General features: G+C 52.8%; 8 protein-coding genes across 11 annotated transcripts; 4 read left to right on the top strand and 4 right to left on the bottom strand.

Moving 5' to 3' along the window:
• Positions 1–272: 272 nt before the first annotated feature.
• Positions 273–1,368, top strand: PV06_02823 (alkylated DNA repair protein AlkB; the record flags this gene model as incomplete). Its single annotated transcript, XM_016403554.1, has 2 exons — positions 273–561; positions 617–1,368. The coding sequence occupies 2 exons, from the start codon at positions 273–275 to the stop codon at positions 1,366–1,368; spliced, it is 1,041 nt and encodes a 346-aa protein (XP_016267451.1).
• Positions 1,369–1,677: 309 nt separating this feature from the next.
• PV06_02822 (uncharacterized protein) lies at positions 1,678–3,613 on the top strand (the record flags this gene model as incomplete). Its single annotated transcript, XM_016403553.1, has 2 exons — positions 1,678–2,490; positions 2,576–3,613. The coding sequence occupies 2 exons, from the start codon at positions 1,678–1,680 to the stop codon at positions 3,458–3,460; spliced, it is 1,698 nt and encodes a 565-aa protein (XP_016267450.1). The 3' UTR covers positions 3,461–3,613.
• On the bottom strand, positions 3,472–5,412 carry PV06_02821 (uncharacterized protein). The gene has a single exon (XM_016403552.1). The coding sequence runs from the start codon at positions 4,663–4,665 to the stop codon at positions 3,679–3,681; it is 987 nt and encodes a 328-aa protein (XP_016267449.1). The 5' UTR covers positions 4,666–5,412; the 3' UTR covers positions 3,472–3,678.
• A 1,028-nt stretch (positions 5,413–6,440) lies between these two features.
• PV06_02820 (uncharacterized protein) lies at positions 6,441–6,766 on the top strand (the record flags this gene model as incomplete). Its single annotated transcript, XM_016403551.1, has 2 exons — positions 6,441–6,533; positions 6,608–6,766. The coding sequence occupies 2 exons, from the start codon at positions 6,441–6,443 to the stop codon at positions 6,764–6,766; spliced, it is 252 nt and encodes an 83-aa protein (XP_016267448.1).
• Positions 6,767–6,893: 127 nt separating this feature from the next.
• PV06_02819 (uncharacterized protein) lies at positions 6,894–8,987 on the bottom strand. The gene has a single exon (XM_016403550.1). The coding sequence runs from the start codon at positions 8,821–8,823 to the stop codon at positions 7,222–7,224; it is 1,602 nt and encodes a 533-aa protein (XP_016267447.1). The 5' UTR covers positions 8,824–8,987; the 3' UTR covers positions 6,894–7,221.
• Positions 8,988–9,185: 198 nt separating this feature from the next.
• On the bottom strand, positions 9,186–12,302 carry PV06_02818. Of its 2 annotated transcripts, XM_016403549.1 has the most exons (3): positions 11,140–12,302; positions 10,018–11,089; positions 9,186–9,838 (listed from the first exon to the last, which is right to left on the bottom strand). In XM_016403549.1, exons 1-3 carry the CDS (start codon positions 11,926–11,928, stop codon positions 9,498–9,500), a joined length of 2,202 nt encoding a protein of 733 aa, XP_016267446.1. In that variant the 5' UTR covers positions 11,929–12,302; the 3' UTR covers positions 9,186–9,497. The 2 variants fall into 2 exon arrangements, with proteins under 2 accessions (XP_016267446.1, XP_016267445.1); XM_016403548.1 differs by having other exon boundaries at positions 9,186–11,089.
• A 381-nt stretch (positions 12,303–12,683) lies between these two features.
• On the bottom strand, positions 12,684–15,219 carry PV06_02817. Of its 3 annotated transcripts, XM_016403545.1 has the most exons (6): positions 14,983–15,219; positions 14,542–14,927; positions 14,419–14,489; positions 14,162–14,368; positions 13,748–14,104; positions 12,684–13,685 (listed from the first exon to the last, which is right to left on the bottom strand). In XM_016403545.1, the coding sequence occupies exons 1-6, from the start codon at positions 15,132–15,134 to the stop codon at positions 13,431–13,433; spliced, it is 1,428 nt and encodes a 475-aa protein (XP_016267442.1). In that variant the 5' UTR covers positions 15,135–15,219; the 3' UTR covers positions 12,684–13,430. The 3 variants fall into 3 exon arrangements, with proteins under 3 accessions (XP_016267442.1, XP_016267443.1, XP_016267444.1); XM_016403546.1 differs by having other exon boundaries at positions 14,542–15,219; XM_016403547.1 differs by having other exon boundaries at positions 12,684–14,104.
• An 862-nt stretch (positions 15,220–16,081) lies between these two features.
• PV06_02816 (uncharacterized protein) lies at positions 16,082–18,341 on the top strand. Its single transcript, XM_016403544.1, has one exon. The coding sequence runs from the start codon at positions 16,177–16,179 to the stop codon at positions 18,055–18,057; it is 1,881 nt and encodes a 626-aa protein (XP_016267441.1). The 5' UTR covers positions 16,082–16,176; the 3' UTR covers positions 18,058–18,341.
• The last annotated feature ends 686 nt before the right edge of the window (positions 18,342–19,027 follow it).

The raw sequence follows: 19,027 nt of genomic DNA, 5'->3' as shown, positions 1-19,027 counted from the left end.
TCAGCTGGAAATACAGTGGTCTCGGATGGAAATCATTGTAAGAGCAGCTGCTGTGTTGTACTCTCTTCGGCGTAAATGGACACTGACTGAGACAAAACGTAAAGGTGTCGCAAACCCGTGCCATGGGCCATGGGGTTCGCAAACAAACGAATATAAAAGTATTCCACCAGCATTTCAATTGTTCAACAACAGCCATTGACTAGGTACCTATATCGCCACCACAAACACCAAAAGTTTGGGTCTCCAGAAAAATCTCTTATAATATAGAACCAATGGCTCCGATTCTCGATGCTCATGCGCGACCGCCAGAGTCGATGCGAGACCTTTTTAAGATTCGGCGGAAACAGTCACTCGCATCAATCGATGCTGATCTTGAGATAGTCGACCCTCACAACCCAAGAGCCACCGCTGTATCGTTTTTGCAGGCATCAGATCAATGCGAAAAGAGCGAGCTCGCTATGTTGGAGCGAGAATTTGCCAAAGGCATTGCACTCCCACATATATCGACACCAATCAATGATTGCTGGCCTTTGCCCGCATTCGAAATCAACACCTTGCCCGGTATGATCACAAGACCCTTGTGCTGATTCTTTCAGAAATACTAATTTGTAGGTAGGCCTGTTTGTATTCCCTTCGCTGCTGACTCCTAGTCTGCAAATTACGTTACTGGAAAAGCTCCTACATCGTGACCTGAGCAATCCTGAGCACAAGACCAATTTGCATCTGCACTACAACATCGAGTATCCTCCTGTGACAGAAGTTGACATGCAAAATACTGGCTATGGCTCCTTTTCTTTCTTTAGCTCTGACCAAACAACATCACTAAATCCTCGAGACCCCTCGGTCCACCGTCCTCTCACAACTGCCCAAATGCTTGGTTCGAAGCTGCGATGGGTGACCTTGGGAGGCCAGTACGATTGGACCAACAAGGTCTATCCCAATGAGGCGCCGCCAAACTTTCCACCAGACATTGCGTCCCTGCTCAAATCCTTTTTTCCTTCCGTTGATGCGCAAGCTGCCATTTTGAATTTCTACAGTCCCGGAGATACCTTGAGTGTACACCGAGATGTTAGTGAGGAATGTGATCGAGGTCTCATTAGCATAAGTATTGGATGTGACGGTCTCTTCATTGCCGGAAATGCAGATGGGAGCGAGGTCGTTACTCTCCGCCTGAGGTCTGGAGACGCCATCTTGATGTCAGGAGAAGCCAGATATGCCTGGCACGCTGTTCCGAAGATTGTGTCTAATACGTGTCCTTCCTGGCTGCAATCATGGCCGGATGTCGATGGTACACACAAATACAAAGCGTGGCATGGCTGGATGAAGAATAAACGCATCAACCTCAATGTTCGACAGATGAAGGACTAATGATTGAGTCTACTCTACGAAACCACTTATGCCAGACACAGACAAGTTCCCTCTCACAGTTCGTGGTATTGGCAGTACTAGATGCTCGACCTTGCCCAAAGAGGCAGGCAAGTTCGTCCGTCTCTCGCAAAGCGCCGCACGATATGCATGGAGATGTGCGTTTCTTAGCCACCCCACTCATCTCTGGCTGGTAACGAAGAGGGGACTCATTAAGATTGCTCTCGACTTTCAGCATCTCGAGACTCAACAACAATTCCTTCGGACAGCGTAGTCTACCTTTCGAAACAATATACCATTTGCACCGCAAACATGGTCGTCGACTGGCAATCACGTGCGGCCGCGAAACGCGAAGCCATCTTGAAGTCGATCCCGGAAAAATGGCGGCTAGCAAAGATTCCCTCGGCTGGAGAACAGAAGGATATCACTGGTCCTTATATTCGTCAATTCCTGACTGACAAAGAAGTTGAAATCACTGAAACCGATGCTGTTGGAATCGCCGAGAAAGTCGCAGCAGGAACATGGTCTGCAGTTGCCGTGACGGAAGCGTTCTGCCATCGAGCATCTCTGGCCCATCAACTAGTCAATTGTCTACATGAGACATTCTTCGACGCTGCGTTGGCCTCGGCCAAGGAGCTCGACCAGTACTACGCTCAACATAAAAGGACAATCGGGCCATTGCACGGCGTACCCGTATCCTTGAAAGATCAATTCCACGTTAAGGATGTCGAGACCACCATGGGCTATGTCGGCTGGATCGACACCTTCGAAGGGGCGACAGGCGATCCACGCGCAAAGACGTTTGAGAGTGAAATGGTCAGAGAACTAAGGGCTCTCGGGGCGGTCCTGTACTGCAAGACCAGTGTGCCGCACACACTAATGTCTGGCGAGACGATCAACAACATCATCGGCTACACCTGGAACCCCAAGGACCGCTATCTCTGTTCCGGCGGCAGCTCGGGCGGCGAAGGAGCATTGATAGGGCTCAGGGGTTCCCCCGGAGGATTCGGCACCGATATTGGTGGATCGATTCGCATCCCAGCAGCATTCAACGGACTTTACGCCATCCGACCGAGCTCAGGGAGACTTCCGTACGAAGGCATGGCCAACAGCATGGACGGTCAGGTAGGTTGTTTTTCCTCATCCTTGACGCCCAAGCACGTATTGTGCGGAACGGCCTGGGGTCGTCTATAATGCTGACTTGGAGCAGAACAGCGTCTTGTCGGTCGTCGGGCCACTTGCCACGACTGCGCGGTCTACGAAGCTCTTGACCAAGGCCATACTGTCAACGAATCCCTGGCTTCACGACCCTCTGGTCGTCGACATGCCTTGGCGCGACGATCAAGAACAAACCATTGTCGACCTTCTCAAGTCGGCCTCCTCTTCGGCTCAGGGCGGCCAACTCAGCTTCGGCGTGTTGAAGTCGGACGGCAACGTCAACCCCCAACCGCCCGTCGCGCGAGCCGTGTCCATGGTCGCCGAAGCACTGAGCAAGGCAGGGCACAAGGTGATCGAGTGGAAGCCCCCGTCGCACGCGAGGCTGTTGGACATTGTCTTTCACACGTGGATCTACGACGGCGGCAAGGACGTCCACGAGGCCTTTGGGCTGTCCGGCGAGCCCATGGCGCAGCAAGTCAAAATGTCCTACGGCGAGAAGCCGGTGCAGGAATATACGGCGTCACAGATCGCCGCCAACAACGTCGCGAAGCGCAAGTTCCTGAAGGAGTACATGGACTATTGGAACGGCACGGCGCGAGAGTCCGGGACCGGCAGGCCCGTCGACGGCTTCATCTGCCCCGTGGCCCCGTACGCCGCAGCTCGACCCGAGAAGTACCTGTATTACGGGTATTCCTCGTTCGTGAACGGCCTGGACTACACGAGCGTGGTGGTGCCCGTGACGACCGCGGACAAGACCGAGGACCACTACCCGCAGGGGTACTCGCCAATCTCGGACCTCGACAAAACGACGTTCGACGATTACGACGCGGAGATATATGACGGTGCCCACGTCAGTGTACAAATAGTGGGGAGGAGGTTTACCGAAGAGAAAATGCTCGCCATTGCCGAATATGTGGGTGGGCTTCTTGGAAAATAGGACCGCGAAGCTACTATATAGGGCTTTATTCCTTTGCAAGAATGTGTACCTGGAGGTAGCAGATGTTCTCGTATGATATGATGTGATATGATTTTCCCGGGTACAATTGTGAGTCTAGGTATGAACAGGTAGTCCAAGGGAGGTCATTTAGTGACGAAACAACATCGTCTGAGTCCGTAGATCAACACCATTCCACGTCACATTCTGACTCGGTTGACTCAATCGACTTTGGTCTTTTCAAGATCAACATCTTCCAACGTACTCCACAAATCCATGCCGACCATCTCTCGCAGCCTTGCTGCCTCCCTGCTCATTTCCTCTTCGAGCGAGGATGACTGTACGAGTCCTTTCTGCGACTGTGACGTCGTCTTTCTCCCATTCCCCTTCTTCATTCGCGACGTTTTGCCAGCGTGGTTCTGATCTAGACATGACGAACCTTTAGTCTGCCCATACTCCAGCTCCTCCTCCTTCTCTTCTTTCTGGACGAGAATATTGTTCAAGATCTGGTCGAAATCAACGCTGCCGTCGGATGTGGCTGTTGTAGCGGCGGCCGCCGCGGTGGTGACCGACTTCTTTTGGTTTTCTTTCTTCTCTTCGCGTGTTGCCTTTTTGGACTCTCTCGCGTACTCTTCGTCCACTTTGCTACCCGTGCCGGTCTGAGGGGGGGAAGGTGGGTATCGACATTGGCTCGGGAACTCGCAGTTCTCGCAGCCTCGCAACGTCCGTGGTGGATTGTTGTGGTTATGGTGGGGGGCGATTTGAAACACTTTTCGACGCCACGTCGCCCAGGCCTTCCACGCGACGTAGTCGAACTCGCTGGAGCAGCTCTTGTTCTTCTTCTTTCTCCGCAGGCTTGGACGGTCGGTCTCGCCGGCACAGTAGTAATGGCCATCGACCAGGCACCGTCGCGTCACACCCAACGGATACCTCGAGTGGCACAGATGGCACATCCAGACCCAAGCCATGGGCTCGTCCGGTGGCGGTGGAGGGGGAGGCTTAGGGATCGCGTTGTTGTTCTCACTGCCCAGCGGCTTTTGGACGGAATCGACGGCCATCTTGGTGTGGTCGAATGGCACAATGTATTCGAGCGATGGGGTGTCTGGGACGTAGGTAGGAGTCCGGGGTGATCTCATGTCCTCGTCGAAAGAGAAGCTAAAGTATGATGATGATGTGCGCGTATCAAGCCTCGCGGCGTTCGGGCCCATTGTCAACTGGCGTTGAAGTGATTTGCAGGGCTCATCTCATCTATCCCATCCGAACGCTGAATCGTTGGAACAAGTACGGATATGTAGTTGGAGCAGTAACGGTTTCACCCATTTGAAAGAGTTATAAAATCATCATTGAATTGGGAGTTTTCTTTGTTCACGCTGACATGACAGTCTCGGCGTGAGCGCATGCATTCGGAGGAGAAAGGGAAGAACCCCAGGAGAGCCTTTTTCTTTGTCGGCAGGATGCGAGTTTGCGCACAAAGGTGAGATCTGTGTGTGTGCTGCCCACAACACATGGACAACAACGGGAGGCGCATTGTTGAATGATTGCTGTGTGAAGTTGAAGACCCAAGAGCCAGACGACATTCAAGAAGCCTGACGACTACAGTTACTTACAGTTGAGATGGACCCTTCTTTGTTTACCTTGCAGGATGCACCCAGCGCTTGACATACCATCATGCTTGAATACGCTTACCATGACTGTTGTTGATGAAGCTCCTGCACGCTTGTGAGGTGAGGGTCAGTGGCGAGGAGTCCTTGAAAGACATGTCTCTCTTTGAAAGTTGAAGCCGGGGTGTGACCAGAGGGATGCTGTTTATTCATACCCCTTGCTCTGTACTCGGAAGAGGTAATGTTGGTCGGTCTTCGTAGCGCATGGGAAGACAGCCTCAGGGATTTGTAAATTGTTTTACTCCGTATTCTGTAAGATGTGAGCGCGACTGTGGTGATGTTGACGGCAGTATTGAGGGCGTAGGTGTGTTGGGTGACTGTGGCCAGCACTAACCTGCCAGCCTTGCAGACAACCACCGGCGTCATACTGGACTCCTGTCTGACAGCAATTTACCAGGCTTACTAACAAATTCTAGGCCACAAATCCACGCCAAGGCGCCATAATATCAGTCAGACAGAAATCCCCAGCCTCGTCGTTCCCTGCCACCATCTTCAGCTTCCTCTTTACTCCGTATTTACCCAACCATCACACTACCAGCCATCGCAATGTCTCACACAGGCTCTAGCAAACGAGAGGCTGGACCTCCAATTTGCGCATTCCTACATGTGCCCTTATATGCTGCTCACTCGTTTTTTCCTTTGGATTGCTAACATTCCAGTAACTTCATCTCATCTCAAGCCACGCAAATCATTGACCACCACGAAATACTTCCGTGCCTGCAAACAACTAACCTGACCTTTACCCTCTGACCTTGTGCATACGCCTGTGTATCACATTGACCACTACCGCTATCGTCCACACATACGGAGTACATACTCCCATCCCTTAACACTTTTTCGTTTTCTCTTTATACGAAACAAAAAATCATTCAAAATTGCTCCACCGACTGTCGCCGGCGTTTGTGCTTTTGTCGTTTCACCCAGCAGCAGCAGCACATCACCACCTCCGTCCTCACCCACCAGTCTTCGACCGCTGTCACCTCGAAGCTATCAGTCTCACCCTATAGCCATCAAGGACCTTCCCGACAGCTCCTACCTTCTCTCGGGCCCGGGACTCAGTCCACCGCCACCGATCCGTTTCCGAGTTTTGGGATCTCCGCCGTCCATCTCATCCTCGGCCCACCAACACAAAAGAGCCCGAAGCGCACCCAAATCGCTAGGGTCATCTGTCCTAGGGTCATCGTCGAACCCCTACTACTACTGCTCCTCTGGTGGTGCCAACCGCAAATCCAGCAACAGCAGCAACCATAACCGAACCAAGTCAGCCCCGGAACTGACTACTACACCCCCAAACCCAAACCCAAAAACATCCCCTCAAGAAGATGCAATCCAACTATGTGATCGCGATCATTGTGATCATCCTGTTCGTGGTGCTGGCGATAGTGGGTTATGCCATCTATGCGGTCCAGAACCGAGTCAGTCTCTTCGCCAAGAGGGAAAAGGAACTGGACGAAGAAGAGGAATGAACAATACGCGCACCCTACGACAGCAAAAAGTGCGGTTCAAACTTGACGACGACGACGACGACGTCGAGAACGACCCTAATCCTCCCCCTCCGCCCCAGGCCGAAGCGGAAGAGGAAGAAGAAGGCGAAAGAAGCATATCTGGTTTATTGCGGTTTGAAGATGAGCGAGACTCTTGGTTTTGATAAACGACAATACGACCGACATGAGAAAGACGAGAATGTGAATGGGCCGCAATTGGCATGGAATCATCCGTTACCTTGTACAGAGATATACACCTAGGTATTTTACATACGGGGGATATCTTGAAGGGTGAAAACAGAATGTAAGGCGCAGTGTGATGGATTTTATGGATCGGGGAAATGGTATACCTCTCTATACGGACACGGGAATCCTGGGTACAAATACTCTCGTAATACGAATACATTATTTGACAGACACATATCCGTACATGCATCATATCCACCTAATAGGACGCTGTATCTGTAATGTATCCATCTGGCCAAAATTGGGAAACAGGCTACTAAATTAAATACACAAAGATATATAGGTATACACGTACGGAGTGATCCACGTGGAGTTACCGAGGAGAACTCATGCTTCTCTCCTCGGTCCACTAGTACACTTTTCATGGCCTCTCTCAAAAATCAGACACCAAATTGATATTCCCTTTCTGACTCCTCGTATTCGTTCCTTTTCTCCGTTGCTCATCAGTCGTCGTGACAAGACTGGGTGACTGGCCGTTCGACAATCCATTCATCCCCGACGGCTCCGTCTGCGACCTTTTCAGCTCGGCCGTTCCTTTTGCGCCGTCCACCAGGGGCGTATGCGTTTGGGAGGAAGAAGGGGGTATTCTTCTGTTTCGGTCTTCCCGGATGTGCGTCTTCCACTTGTTGACCAGCTTGTCGAAATCCCACTTGTCCCCGCGCGTGTTGACGCTCTCGGGCAGCTGGATGTAGTCCTCGGCGCCCTCGGCCCCGGGGAGTTTGTTCAGGTTCATCAGCCGCAGCTCCTCCCGCATCGACGCGCCAAACGTCTTGCGCTCGGGGGGCCACAGGGCCATCTCCCTCGGCCACTGGCAGCGGGACAGGTACTCGACCTGCTGCTGCAACTGGTTCGTCTCCTGCTGCAGGGACTCGAGTTTCTCCTCGAGCTCCGACACCTTTTGCTGCTCGTTGTTGTACGAGCGCAGCAACTCGATCTGCCACAGCAGGCTGCGCACCTCGAGCGGGTGCACCATCCAGTTCTGGTAGCACGTCTCCAGGTGCGTGAGCGTCGACTCGTTCCACTGCGCGGCGCTGCGGCTGAGGAAGTCCGCCTCTTCCGCAATGTTGGACGTCGTCGGCTGCGCGAGCCGTAGAGCCTGCCACTTCCAGTAGTCGATGGCCGTGCTGAGTTTCTGCCTCAGCGGCTGCAGCTGGTCAGGCCCCGGCGGGGAGATCGGTATGGACTGCGGCGTGGCAAAGGGCGAAGCCTGGAATAACGTGGCCGGCGCGGGGAGCATCTTCAGGCACAGCGACGGGTACGTCTGTGACTGTATGTCGAATTTGAACGGCGACGGCGTTGGAGAGGCGTGTTTGGTGGCGGCACGTAAGGAATCCAGGACCTCGCGCAGCGCCAGTTCTAGCGCTCGCGCCGTGTCGGAATTGGTGTTGTTATTATTGGTAGTATTAATAGACCCAGACCCGAGATCTTGCGCGTAGGTCGAGAAACTACGCTTGACTCCAGAAGGACTGTTTGTCAACGCTGCGGGCGTCGGAGGCATCGCAGACATGGGCGAGTCCAGCGTGGTAGGATCCGTGATGACCCCGGTGGCCTGCCAATTCAGTCTGTTCAACCTCACATGTAGTCCACCAGGAGGCACTTTATTCAGGTCGTTTGTGTTGTTGGCTGACCCGGCGGCGGCGGCGAGGTCGGATGAGATCGCTCCTGGGCCCGGAGAGGCCTGTGAAGATATCGTTTCGCCCCGGTCTTTGTTGTTTTTGTCCTTTCGCGAGCCTCTGGCGGTGCGTCGCGTGATTCCACCGCGGAGCCTGCGGATCTCTTCGACATCGTGAATGCCGTCGGCCTTCTTCTTGGAGATGAACTGATCGAGGTGTCGACCGAGGGAGGACGAGGTAAAGTGCTGATGGCAGTATTGGCATTCTTTGTCCTTGACCGCAGGCGCTTTCGCGAGCGCCTGGGTGGTAGAATCGTCTACCGAGCCTTGCGAGCTATCGTCGGATGATGGTGAATCAGCCATCTTGGTTCGGCTGTATTGCAGGCAGAGACAGGTTCACACAACAAGAACTTCCTTCCCCTTCCGAGGGACGCTGACAAAGAGAACTCCATTTGAAAAAGGGAAAAAATAGAGGCTCTCAGCGCTGGGCTTGTAACCTGGGGGCACTGTCGACGCAGCTCGGATGCCCGGAGTTAATACCAACCGAACAATGGACGGATTCGGCCGTGTTAAAGACGCAGAGAAAAACCTTAATCCAGAGTACTCCTAATTACCTGATGTCATCATGGGGATTCGGGTACGAGAACGAGAACGAGAGCGGATACTCCGTGTAGAGTGCCAGGTATGGAATAGGCAGAGTATTCTATACACCAAAACTGGTAGAGAGCTACGTGAGTACATTAAATCAATCATTCATTTTCTTGCGTTAATCCGTACAGTCGTGGGTATCCCTATGTCGTTAACGCGCTAACAAAGCTATGTCCAAGTGTACAAACATCGATGGGCTCCAATGCCATCAAACAGCCTCATCTCATTCGGGCGTAGTTGGCTTCCAGCTTTGACGACGGCCGGTAGCTCTTAATCTCCTTTCCTCTCGCTCTCGTCTACTTTGTTCCTCAAACCTATTCCTACCAGAGTCGTGCTCGTCGCCGCCGTTGGCTGGCTTTCTTCCCCTCGCATTGGCTCCCATCGGACCTTCATCTCTTCTCAGGTCCTCTGAAGCTTGAGCTGGGTGAGGTGCGAAATCTCTCTCCTGATACCCAGGGGGTGGACTCTGAGTCGCCCGCTGCTGGCTCGTCGGTGAAATCGGGAAACGGTCTGACGCTGCTGGCGCCACTCTCGCCTGTATCCGCCCTCCGCCCGCCATGGTATCGGGAAGTGACGGGCTGGTCGGCATATTCATCGTGGCTGATTGTTGCTGATAACTCCTGGGTGGACTTGGTCTCTTTCGAGTGCTGGGGCTTTGGAGTACTGGAACCGCATTCGGCAGATTTATTGCTGGTATGTGGCTCCGCGGTTGAGTCGTCGAGTTCATCATCTGCCACCCGTCATCGTCGTCAGAATACGACTGAGAACTTTCAGAAGGAGAAGGGTATTGATAACGATAGTGATCATCAACACTACTGATGGAGCTGGTTTGGGAGTGAGGGCGAGAAATGGGCTGGCGTTCGGGAGAGTGGGACATTTGAGGTTGAAGTAAAGCAATGTGAGAATCACCCTTGACAAGACCTAATCTTTCCTCCTCTGTTCCACTCTTCATGGCTCGCTTTTGCCCGTGACTCGCGCTACTCGTGCGGCGTTGCATGGGAGGCCGTGGAATCGCTTGATCGGTGGTCGGTGTCCGGGAGCCGGGTCGGAGAAAGTTGGTGAAGGAGAATTGCCGTCTGGCTTCTTGAGGAGGTCTTAGCGATGGCGAAGGAACCGGGTTGGCTGGGAGAGGTTTCGATCGTGGAGAAGGCTGGATGATTCCTGCTTTGGTGTCTTGAAATTTGCGTTCCCCAGGTGCGAGTCCGTAGATACGCTCCTGTGCATCTTCGAGGCTACCAGGGCCGTACGGCCGGATAGGAGAATCAATTTGTGAGGGCTGGAATTTGATATCTGTCAATGCCACGGGATAGAGCGGGCTGTTAAGACCGCCAGCAGGCATGGTCTTGGGGTGAGGAGGAGGTGTTGGAGAGTGAATGAATGTCTGCGCGCGGTTACGCAGGTTTTCGAAAAAGTTAGGGCCATGGCCCTGGTTGTCCTCGTCATCGGGCTCAGGGAAATGTGACATGCCCAGTGGCGGATGTGTAGTCTTCCTGCGAGGCGCTGGTGATGAGCCAGGCTCGCCAATGACCGTTTTCCTTCGTCGAAGGCCATCCCATTCCACGATCTCATTTTCACGGACCGGCTCTAGCTGATCTTGCATCTTCTCATCGTGCAATCGTTTTGCCTCTTCCTGTTCCCATTTCCGTCGCGTCGTGGACATTCTCCTAATGAGGGCTGCTGTACCACGAATGGCATCGGCTTTTGGTTCGGTTTCTGGCTGCTCGACCTCGGCGATTTCGCGCACTTGATCGAGATCTCCCTTGAACACAGCTGCATCCGGAACATCCTTTGCAGACTTCGACATTTGGAGGAGGATGACGCCAGAGCATATTTGAAAGAATCCGAAAACGACAGTCATGATTGTAACAACTGTCCCTTTGAACCCTCGAAACAGAACGGCAGATGTGATGATGGTGGCACTCGTGAAGAATACATAGTACGTCGGTGTGACCAGTGCGGCTTGAAAAATGTCCAGGGCTTTCTTTTGGAAGGGTCAGGATAAAAATGTGCAGCGATAGGGCTTGTACTTACATTCAGATAAATGATTTCAGTCAGCAATGTCGCAATGACGAAGACCAAAAGAACATAGAGAAACCATTTGTTGAACTGAGGTTCGCCATTGGCTTGTGCGACGATTGCACTCCCTAATCCTTGAGTTGCGACGACACTGAGGCCTCCAATCAAGCTGCAAATGCTCAGATACACCAGCATACTCTTCTTGCCGTAGCGAGGCGCTACCCACAACGCCACAAACACGCAGCCTGCAATGATGACACCAGCGAAGCTCAAGAATCCGGGAGCGATGACAAAATGCTGCATCTCTTGAATGTCGGCAACCGCGCTTTGCTCGGGAGCATTCAGTGCAATGACGATGCTGCCAATTATGCAGTTGAAGCAGCCAACCTTGCCGACAAAACTCAGGCGCTCTTTTAGAAAGATGGCCGAAAGGATTGTGGTGACAACGACACTCAGAGCGCCCATCGGGGCCACGAGAATTGCATCGACAAAACAGTAGGCTCCAAAGTTTGCGATTTCGCCGATGATCATGAGGGTCATGCCCGTCCACCAGTACCAGTTCTTGAGATAGCCGTAGCCCTCACCCGCCTCCTCATTGTATTTCTGGGTTGACTTGAGCAGTCCAACCTTCTTCAACACAAAAGATGTACCAATGAAGAGGCCTGACGCGATGGCCAGACTGAGCCCAATGGCTTTGTAACTCCCTGGTCGAGTCTCGGTGGTCGCGGAGGAAGTCGAGTTGGTCTCGTTGCGGGCAACGAGTGCATGGGCGACTTCCCATACCTGAGGAGGAATGGTTTCCATGGCTGCGGAAGAGTAGCAGAGGAGGGCCGCAGAGGCAGCTGTCGTGAAGGGGGTCGTGTTATGCTAGGACCGCCATGGGTTCGAGGCAATGCAACAATTGTATAACTCGGGTGGCGACTGCATACAACGATGTTTCTCAGGAGACGAGCGATGGTATCGGAGTGGTGTTTCAACAGACAAGACGTTAGGCGTTTGTTTAGAAGGAAATGTAGGAGGATAGCCCTGTGTACGCTTACGAGGACGAACAGATCAGATCAAAGGGTGTCCTGTATCTGTACAGGAGAAGCAGAGGATGTGTCTTGGACGAAGGAAGATATGATGAAAGACTGCGCAGAGAAGCAGGAATAGTTGGATGGTACGAGTACTCCGTAGTCGATCGACCATTGACGCAGTTGTGGCTTGTCTAGCGCCGGCTTGTGGTTGATGGCCGCTGAAGTGCCCAGGGAGACTCCATCGTGCCAGGGGAAACTGGCGTCAGATGTGTCTGGGTCAGTTGGCCATTGGTGGGTGATTAGGGCCTACGGGGCACATTGGGGAGCCTACTGGGTCGAGTCCAGGCCCCTGAGCCTCGAAGCTTCGCGGCTGGCCACCTTCTGTACGCTTATGCTGGCCTCTTCCAGGCTTATCCTGCTGGTTGCTGGGCAGTACAGGTCTTATCGATACTCACTGTGGCCACGGACCACCAGCCACCGACGCTGCCCCGCCACGCGCTACTCGCCAACTCACCACTCAGATCTGCCTGCGCAGTGCCTCGTGCTTTGTACGGAGTATGAACATCTCATTCCATCACCACTCATTGCTGAAGAATTGTAACTGTCTACCACGGAAGTCTCGTTTCACACCATGCGATGCGAGCAAACCAACGGAGCCAGCTGCTGCAGTCAGATATCCATGCCCCGTACTGACGACTACTCGTACTCGACGGCGGATGCTGTCGTGTCCTCTGTACCTGCTACGTACTGAAGACTCCTCCGAATCCATGTGGATCGGTCATATCCAAAACATCTCCAGTTGCAAACATGGCCATGAACTGAAGTGGTTGGCTACAATCAGTGTACCCATGTTCAGTGAGTGTGATACCCATGTTCTACCACCTGCGAATGCGAAGGAATTGCACTCGTATTCGCACCCCTTTGGGTTATTCTCCGTCGTCCAGCCTCAAAAATGTTTCACATCCCTTTCCCACCCCCCTGGTTTCACATTCGCTTGCTGCAGGGGTACGAGTACTTGGGCCATTGATTCGATCCCGACATACAGTACTCCGTACGGCCTCTGTACTCCATACGAACTGGCTCACCAGGTTGATCCGCCGAAAAGTCACGCCACACGGAGAGCGGCTTTCTAGAATTTCCCTTCCCCGAACACAGCCATCCTGGATTCATGCGAGCAGTGCTGGCCATGCACAAAGTCCTCGCCAAGGTATGCCCGCGGACTCGACGCCGCTTTCAAGATCACGTGCCCGACATAGTACTCTTGAGACTAAATCCGTCTCTTTTTCGCGGCTAAAGCTTTACCTGAAATCGAGGATGTGTTCTCAACCACGCACCGTACTTCAGGAATATAAAGGGCAGAGGGACCATTGCTAACGCAATAAAGGCCAATACTGCGTTGCCCCAAGCCAGTCCGAGTCTATCATAGAGCGGCCGCCCGGCCAGTGGCAGAAAAGCACCGACTAGCGACCGCACAACAGTATTCGAAGCCGTGACCGATGCCACGTATAGTGGATAGCAATCAATCAAATACATCTGAATCGCAAACTGTTCGTGCAGTTAACGCTAGATGTTCCCGATGCCCTTTAGCAGTCTTGAGAAGTACTCACGAAAACGCCCGTCATTGCGAAGCCTACCCAAGTGGTCCCGAGTATCGGCATGATCCAGTGGATTTTCTTTTCGGCAGACCAGCCGTACCAGAACAGTCCCACGGGAATGCACAAGGCTGCGGGGATAAGTGCTTGTAGATGAAACTCTGGTTCGACTTGCCCTTCTTTTTCTTTCTTCTTCTTCAACCTTTTGTCGCTGGTGGAGCCAAATACAGCCAAACCGAGCACCATTCCCACTCCTAACCCAAGGTAAGACAGGCCTGCAAGGCCAGTGGAAAACCCATAGACGTTTTCATATACTTGGGTGATGGTGGTGAAAAGGAGATACAGGTAGCCGTATATGATTGCCATGTATAACTTGTACTTGATCAGCTTCAGAGGTCAAGCAACATGAGGATAAGAGCAAGGACAAACCACCAACACAAAAACAATAGGCGACAGGAAAAACATCTTGGCTGGTCTCACCAAGGCATTAAGCAGATCCTCGCCGGGCTTGGGACCATTGGCGATGTGCCGCTGAGTACTGGCGTATGCGCCACTCTTTAAAGCCCTTTTCTGCAGGATAACCGGAGCATATGATTCTCTCAGGCAGACAAGACATGCCACGGCCACAACACCGGCCTAGAAATCGATCAGCAAAGAACCATATCTCCTTTCTCAAGTGTGCTGACTGCTATAGAAATGCTCCAAAAAATCCACCGCCAATCCAGATCTTGCGAGATAAAACCGCCAGCAATGGGTCCTATTCCGTGTAGGTCAGTTCCAGTCTTGCAACATACAAGATAGACACATACCCACTACAGGACCCATCATCGGTCCAAGGACAAACGCTGTCATCTTGGAGCCTCGCTTTTCGCGGGGATACATGTCGGCCACGCTTCCAGCACCCAGGACAAGACATGCCGAACCTGCAGAGCCAGCCAGGAAGCGAAAGCCAATCAAGCTATCCAACGAAGGTGCGACTGCACAAGCCACCGTGAAGACCACGTACAGAATGTTGGTAATATGGTAGACAATGAGCCGACCGTAAGTTTCTGATAGCGGCGCAAATAGGAGCGGGCCAAAGAAATAACCGATCAGATATATCGAGACAGAGAACGTGGCGAAGAATTGGGTGGTAGTGCCGAAATCTTTCATGACTTGCTCTATGCTCGGTGCGAACATTGATGAGGCAAGCGGCCTGCAGACTCTGGTCAGAATCCTCGCTCTGGCTTTAAGGACCAGACGCAGCGTACGTGATGAAAGACATGGCTGATATCAAAGAGAGGTTCAGGCCTTTGGTTAACGATGACCAGTTCAACGGATTTGCCGAGTCACCATCACCGTCCCAGTGGACAACAAGGTCCAGCTGCGCAGTGTGCTGCATTGGAGGAACCTCGCCACCCATGGCTGTTCTCAGCCCTTTCAGCGAGTTATACGAAGGAGACTCGAGAAAATGTGTCTGGCACAGTGAGCCATATTGATCATAATGTACGCCGGTCTGGAGGCCGCTGTCAACGACACCCCTAAGGAATTTCGAGGAGCTCTCCCAAGATGCGACATATCCTTCCACTCGCCCGAGCCAAGGTTACTACTAGTAGAACTATACGCTCGACCAAGAGACAACCGGCAAGCATCTTCGCTTCCAGCATAGTCCTGAAGTAAATACGACGTCCGACATCGGACGCTATTCTCTCCTTCCGTCACTCTATACGACCTTTGTTCAAATGGATGCGAGGTCGTCTGCGCATACGCTGCCATGAGAATGTGCTCAAGCCCGGAGAGAAGCCGTTCCTTGGTCTGGTGTGACAAGCATAGCCTGCTGGCTGGAGACTTCGTGCCAGTTACACGTTGCAGGTCATATGCTTTATCTTTTTTTCTCCTGAAAAAGAATAATTAGACGAGACAAAGGGAGATTCCGAATTTCCATCGACCATTTCTCTTCAGACTCACGGTCAGCTAAAAGAAACCTGCATGAACAATCAACATCCTACAATCAAAGCACAATGAGGATCCTTGTTGCAATCGAAGTTCACAGTCCGCCAGCCTTGCCCCACAAAAAGGTGGAAGGCTCCACAACGTTTCTCGGCGCGGTCTTCGAGAAAAGGATAATATAGGTAAGTTCATCGAGCAGTGCAGTGTCGAACGCGTGACTGCCCACCTTCACCAGACTTCACTAGGTAAGATGTGCGCGATTAAGTGGAAGCACTCATCATGTCTCACGTGTTCTTCGTGTTGGCGGCGTGGACACTTTTGCGTCTACCTCGGGAGTCGTGGTGGTGATGGTGACTGGCTACGCAGAAGGAGACGTGCCCGTCTGTACCAAGTCCAATCGTAGCTATAACTCATGCCTCCCCCCGGAAACAAAATCTGCGCCTCCTCGTACCCTGAACAGCTGCTAGGTCTGCACAAGTTTCTGAAGCTGGCTCAGTCACAAATTGTCCTCCCGAATGTCTACCTCAACAAAATATCATCAAGCTTCGAGCGCAGCATTTGAAGTCCATAGTGGGGACATGAACGGCCCTCAGTCCCAGTCTGATCGGCTCGGAGCTCGACCGATGGCTGAGAAGGGATCTGCCAACCACTCATCTCCGACATCCAAACACGATGAATGTGAAGAACCTGACCTAGTATCCCCAGGGGTTGCTCGCATGGCGGCGATTGCAAACGTTCTAACAACCCCCAAACGAGTGTCGCTCTATCTGAGCTTTTTCATAGCCGGTTACGCATTTGGCTTGGATTATCTCGTGCGCAACACCTATTTGGCGTACGCCACGGCTTCCTATCAACAACACTCTTTGCTGGCTACTGTCAATGTCATTCGGGCAGTCGTCGTAGCTGCCCTCCAACCCTCGTTGGCAAAGCTCGCCGACGTCTTTGGCCGACTCGAAGTCTTCATCTTCGGCGTCGTTGTCTACACAGTGGGCAGCATCGTGGAGGCCTGTGCCAACAATGTCGGAAGCTTTGCAGGCGGCGCGATTCTCTACCAGCTAGGCTACACAACCTCGCTCTTGATAATCGAGATCATGCTTGCGGACGTCACGGCAGTCAAGAATCGACTCTTCTTCGCCTTCCTGCCCAACTTCCCTTATATGATCAACTCCTGGGTCAGCGGCAACGTCACCTCGGCAACGCTTTCGAGCACCACTTGGAGATGGGGCATCGGGATGTTCTGCATCATCTACCCACTATGCGTCATGCCTCTAATTATGCTTGTGGTCCTTCTCGGGCTTCAAGCTCGCAAACAAAGCGATCGAGAGAGACGATACCCTCCGTTGTTCTCGTCGCTCAGGACGATCTTCTGGGAGCTTGACATCCCCGGAGTCTTTTTGATGACGGCTTCGCTGGCAATGATCATGATCCCTCTGACCCTGGCGGGCGGAGTTGGCAAAAAATGGACCCAGGCCGGTATACTGACTCCCCTGATCCTCGGATTCGCGTTGATGCCCGGTTTTCTGTACTGGGAACGCAAATCGTCGCACCCCCTGCTGCCGTTCTACCTCTTCAAGGACCGCATGGTGTGGGCGTGCTTGGTGATCGGTTGCTTCTGCGTCGCGGCGTACATGACGCACGCCAGCTACCTGTACACCCTCCTCGTCGTGTCGTACGATTTCAGCGTCGAATCCGCCACTCGCATCGCCTCTGTGTATTCGTTCTGCGCCGTCCTCTCTGCCGCGCTCCTGGGTCTGGTCGTCATGAAGGTGCGCCGGTTGAAGGCGTTTGTCCTGGGCGGAGTCGTCCTCTCGTTCATCGGCGTCGGACTGTTGGTCAAATACCGAGGCGGTCCTAATTCCAAGGCCGGCGTCATCGCCGGCGAAGTCATTGTCGGGATCGCGGGGGGCTTCTTCCCGTACCCGAGTCTGGTTCTCATTCAAACCGTCGCGAAGCACCAGCACGTCGGCATCCTCATAGGTCTCATGTTCACCGTCAACTTTCTGGGGCAAGCCATCGGAGGCTGTGTGTCGGGCGCCATCTGGACGCAGACCCTGTACGACCAACTCAGTAAAAACCTGGCGCCGTTCAACAACGCGACGCTGGCCCCCGCCATCTACGCCGCCCCTTTTTACGTCGTGCCGGAATACCCGACCGGCACTCCGCAGCGGGACGCCATCGTCGCCAGCTACAGTCACATCCAGCGCCTCTTGACGACGACGGCCGTTGGACTCACCGTTCCCGTGCTCATCGGCGCGCTTTTCTTGCGCGATCCGATATTGGCGGACGGGCAATCGCAGCTAGAAGCGGAGGAGCGCGAGGAGACGGTCACGCACCACCCAGAAATGAGGGATCAACAACACTGGGCGCGCAGGCTGTGGCGGGCTTTCTGGTCTTAGAGATCCAGCACGGCCTACGTGGCCAGACATCGAGCTAGCCCATACAGAGGCTAGATTGAGTCTATACGAAAAGGATCGGAGATGGACGTCCGAGAGAGGGTCGAGTACAGAGCGGGTTGACATGTACGTGCCTCGGTGGAAGTTGCCTTCGTTCATACATGGGACCGTATGCCCTGATATGGTGTGGACGATGCTATACACAAAGTAGTAGGACTGCGACGTAGAAGGATACACAGCACCAAATGCTACGTAATGTAAATTACAATCAACGTTGTACATTGACAGGATCATTTCTCCAAAGCCTATATGAGAGATCTCTACCTTCTCTTTCTCTTTCTCTTCCTCTTCAGATTTCTCTCTCAGGCTTCTCGCCTTGTTGTAAACCTCTTTTCTAGATATATATATTACCCTGCCTGACTCACAATACGCAAAGACCCGTCCTTGCGGACCCCTGTCCTTTATGACGGATAATGGGACATTGCTTCCTCACAAGAAGAAAACTGATGGTTGCCTTTTTTCGACCATTCTTTTATCAGGCATCGAATTGGAAATGGTATTGGCACATTCGTCCCGTCCGTGAATGCTAGAATTGCTGTTGGTGAGAGATTTCCTACGCTACTCTCAACTTTCTGCTAAATCTCTGATAGCCACTATTCCTCTACACTACCAAGTGGCCGCCGTAAAGTTACAGGTTGATTCAGCGAACGCAGAGGAGTTTAGCTGGCTTCTTTAGTCTACACCACGGAATTCGTTGAGATGATCAACAAGAATCGACCGCGGAACACAAAAAAGGAGAAGGGCAGCAAGTCGAAGGACTTCTCTACCCCCAGTGGATGCGACGCGTGAACATCTTGTCGAGTGGCTTGACCATCGATCGCTTGGTCAAATCTCTGGAGGCCGAAGGATACACTGCACACTCAAATGATATCAATGAGTGGAGAGCTACAACGGTACTGACATTCGATGGATC

This window comes from Exophiala oligosperma, assembly GCF_000835515.1.
Source record: "Exophiala oligosperma strain CBS 72588 unplaced genomic scaffold supercont1.2, whole genome shotgun sequence".
Lineage (NCBI taxonomy): Eukaryota > Fungi > Ascomycota > Eurotiomycetes > Chaetothyriales > Herpotrichiellaceae > Exophiala > Exophiala oligosperma.
This window is presented reverse-complemented; position numbering and strand designations above follow the sequence as displayed.

Bases quoted from the DNA above. Each gene is read 5' to 3' on its own strand.
- PV06_02821 (XM_016403552.1), bottom strand. From the start codon at position 4,665: ATGGGCCCGAACGCCGCGAGGCTTGATACGCGCACATCATCATCATAC.
- PV06_02819 (XM_016403550.1), bottom strand. From the start codon at position 8,823: ATGGCTGATTCACCATCATCCGACGATAGCTCGCAAGGCTCGGTAGAC.
- PV06_02817 (XM_016403545.1), bottom strand. From the start codon at position 15,134: ATGGGTGGCGAGGTTCCTCCAATGCAGCACACTGCGCAGCTGGACCTT. The intron at 14,105-14,161 runs GTTTGTCCTTGC...ATCAAGTACAAG, and splicing joins CTATTGTTTTTGTGTTGGTG to TTATACATGGCAATCATATA. The intron at 13,686-13,747 runs GTGAGTACTTCT...CTGCACGAACAG, and splicing joins TCGCAATGACGGGCGTTTTC to TTTGCGATTCAGATGTATTT.
- PV06_02818 (XM_016403548.1), bottom strand. From the start codon at position 11,928: ATGGAAACCATTCCTCCTCAGGTATGGGAAGTCGCCCATGCACTCGTT. The intron at 11,090-11,139 runs GTAAGTACAAGC...CCCTTCCAAAAG, and splicing joins CTGAAATCATTTATCTGAAT to AAAGCCCTGGACATTTTTCA.
- PV06_02816 (XM_016403544.1), top strand. From the start codon at position 16,177: ATGTCTACCTCAACAAAATATCATCAAGCTTCGAGCGCAGCATTTGAA.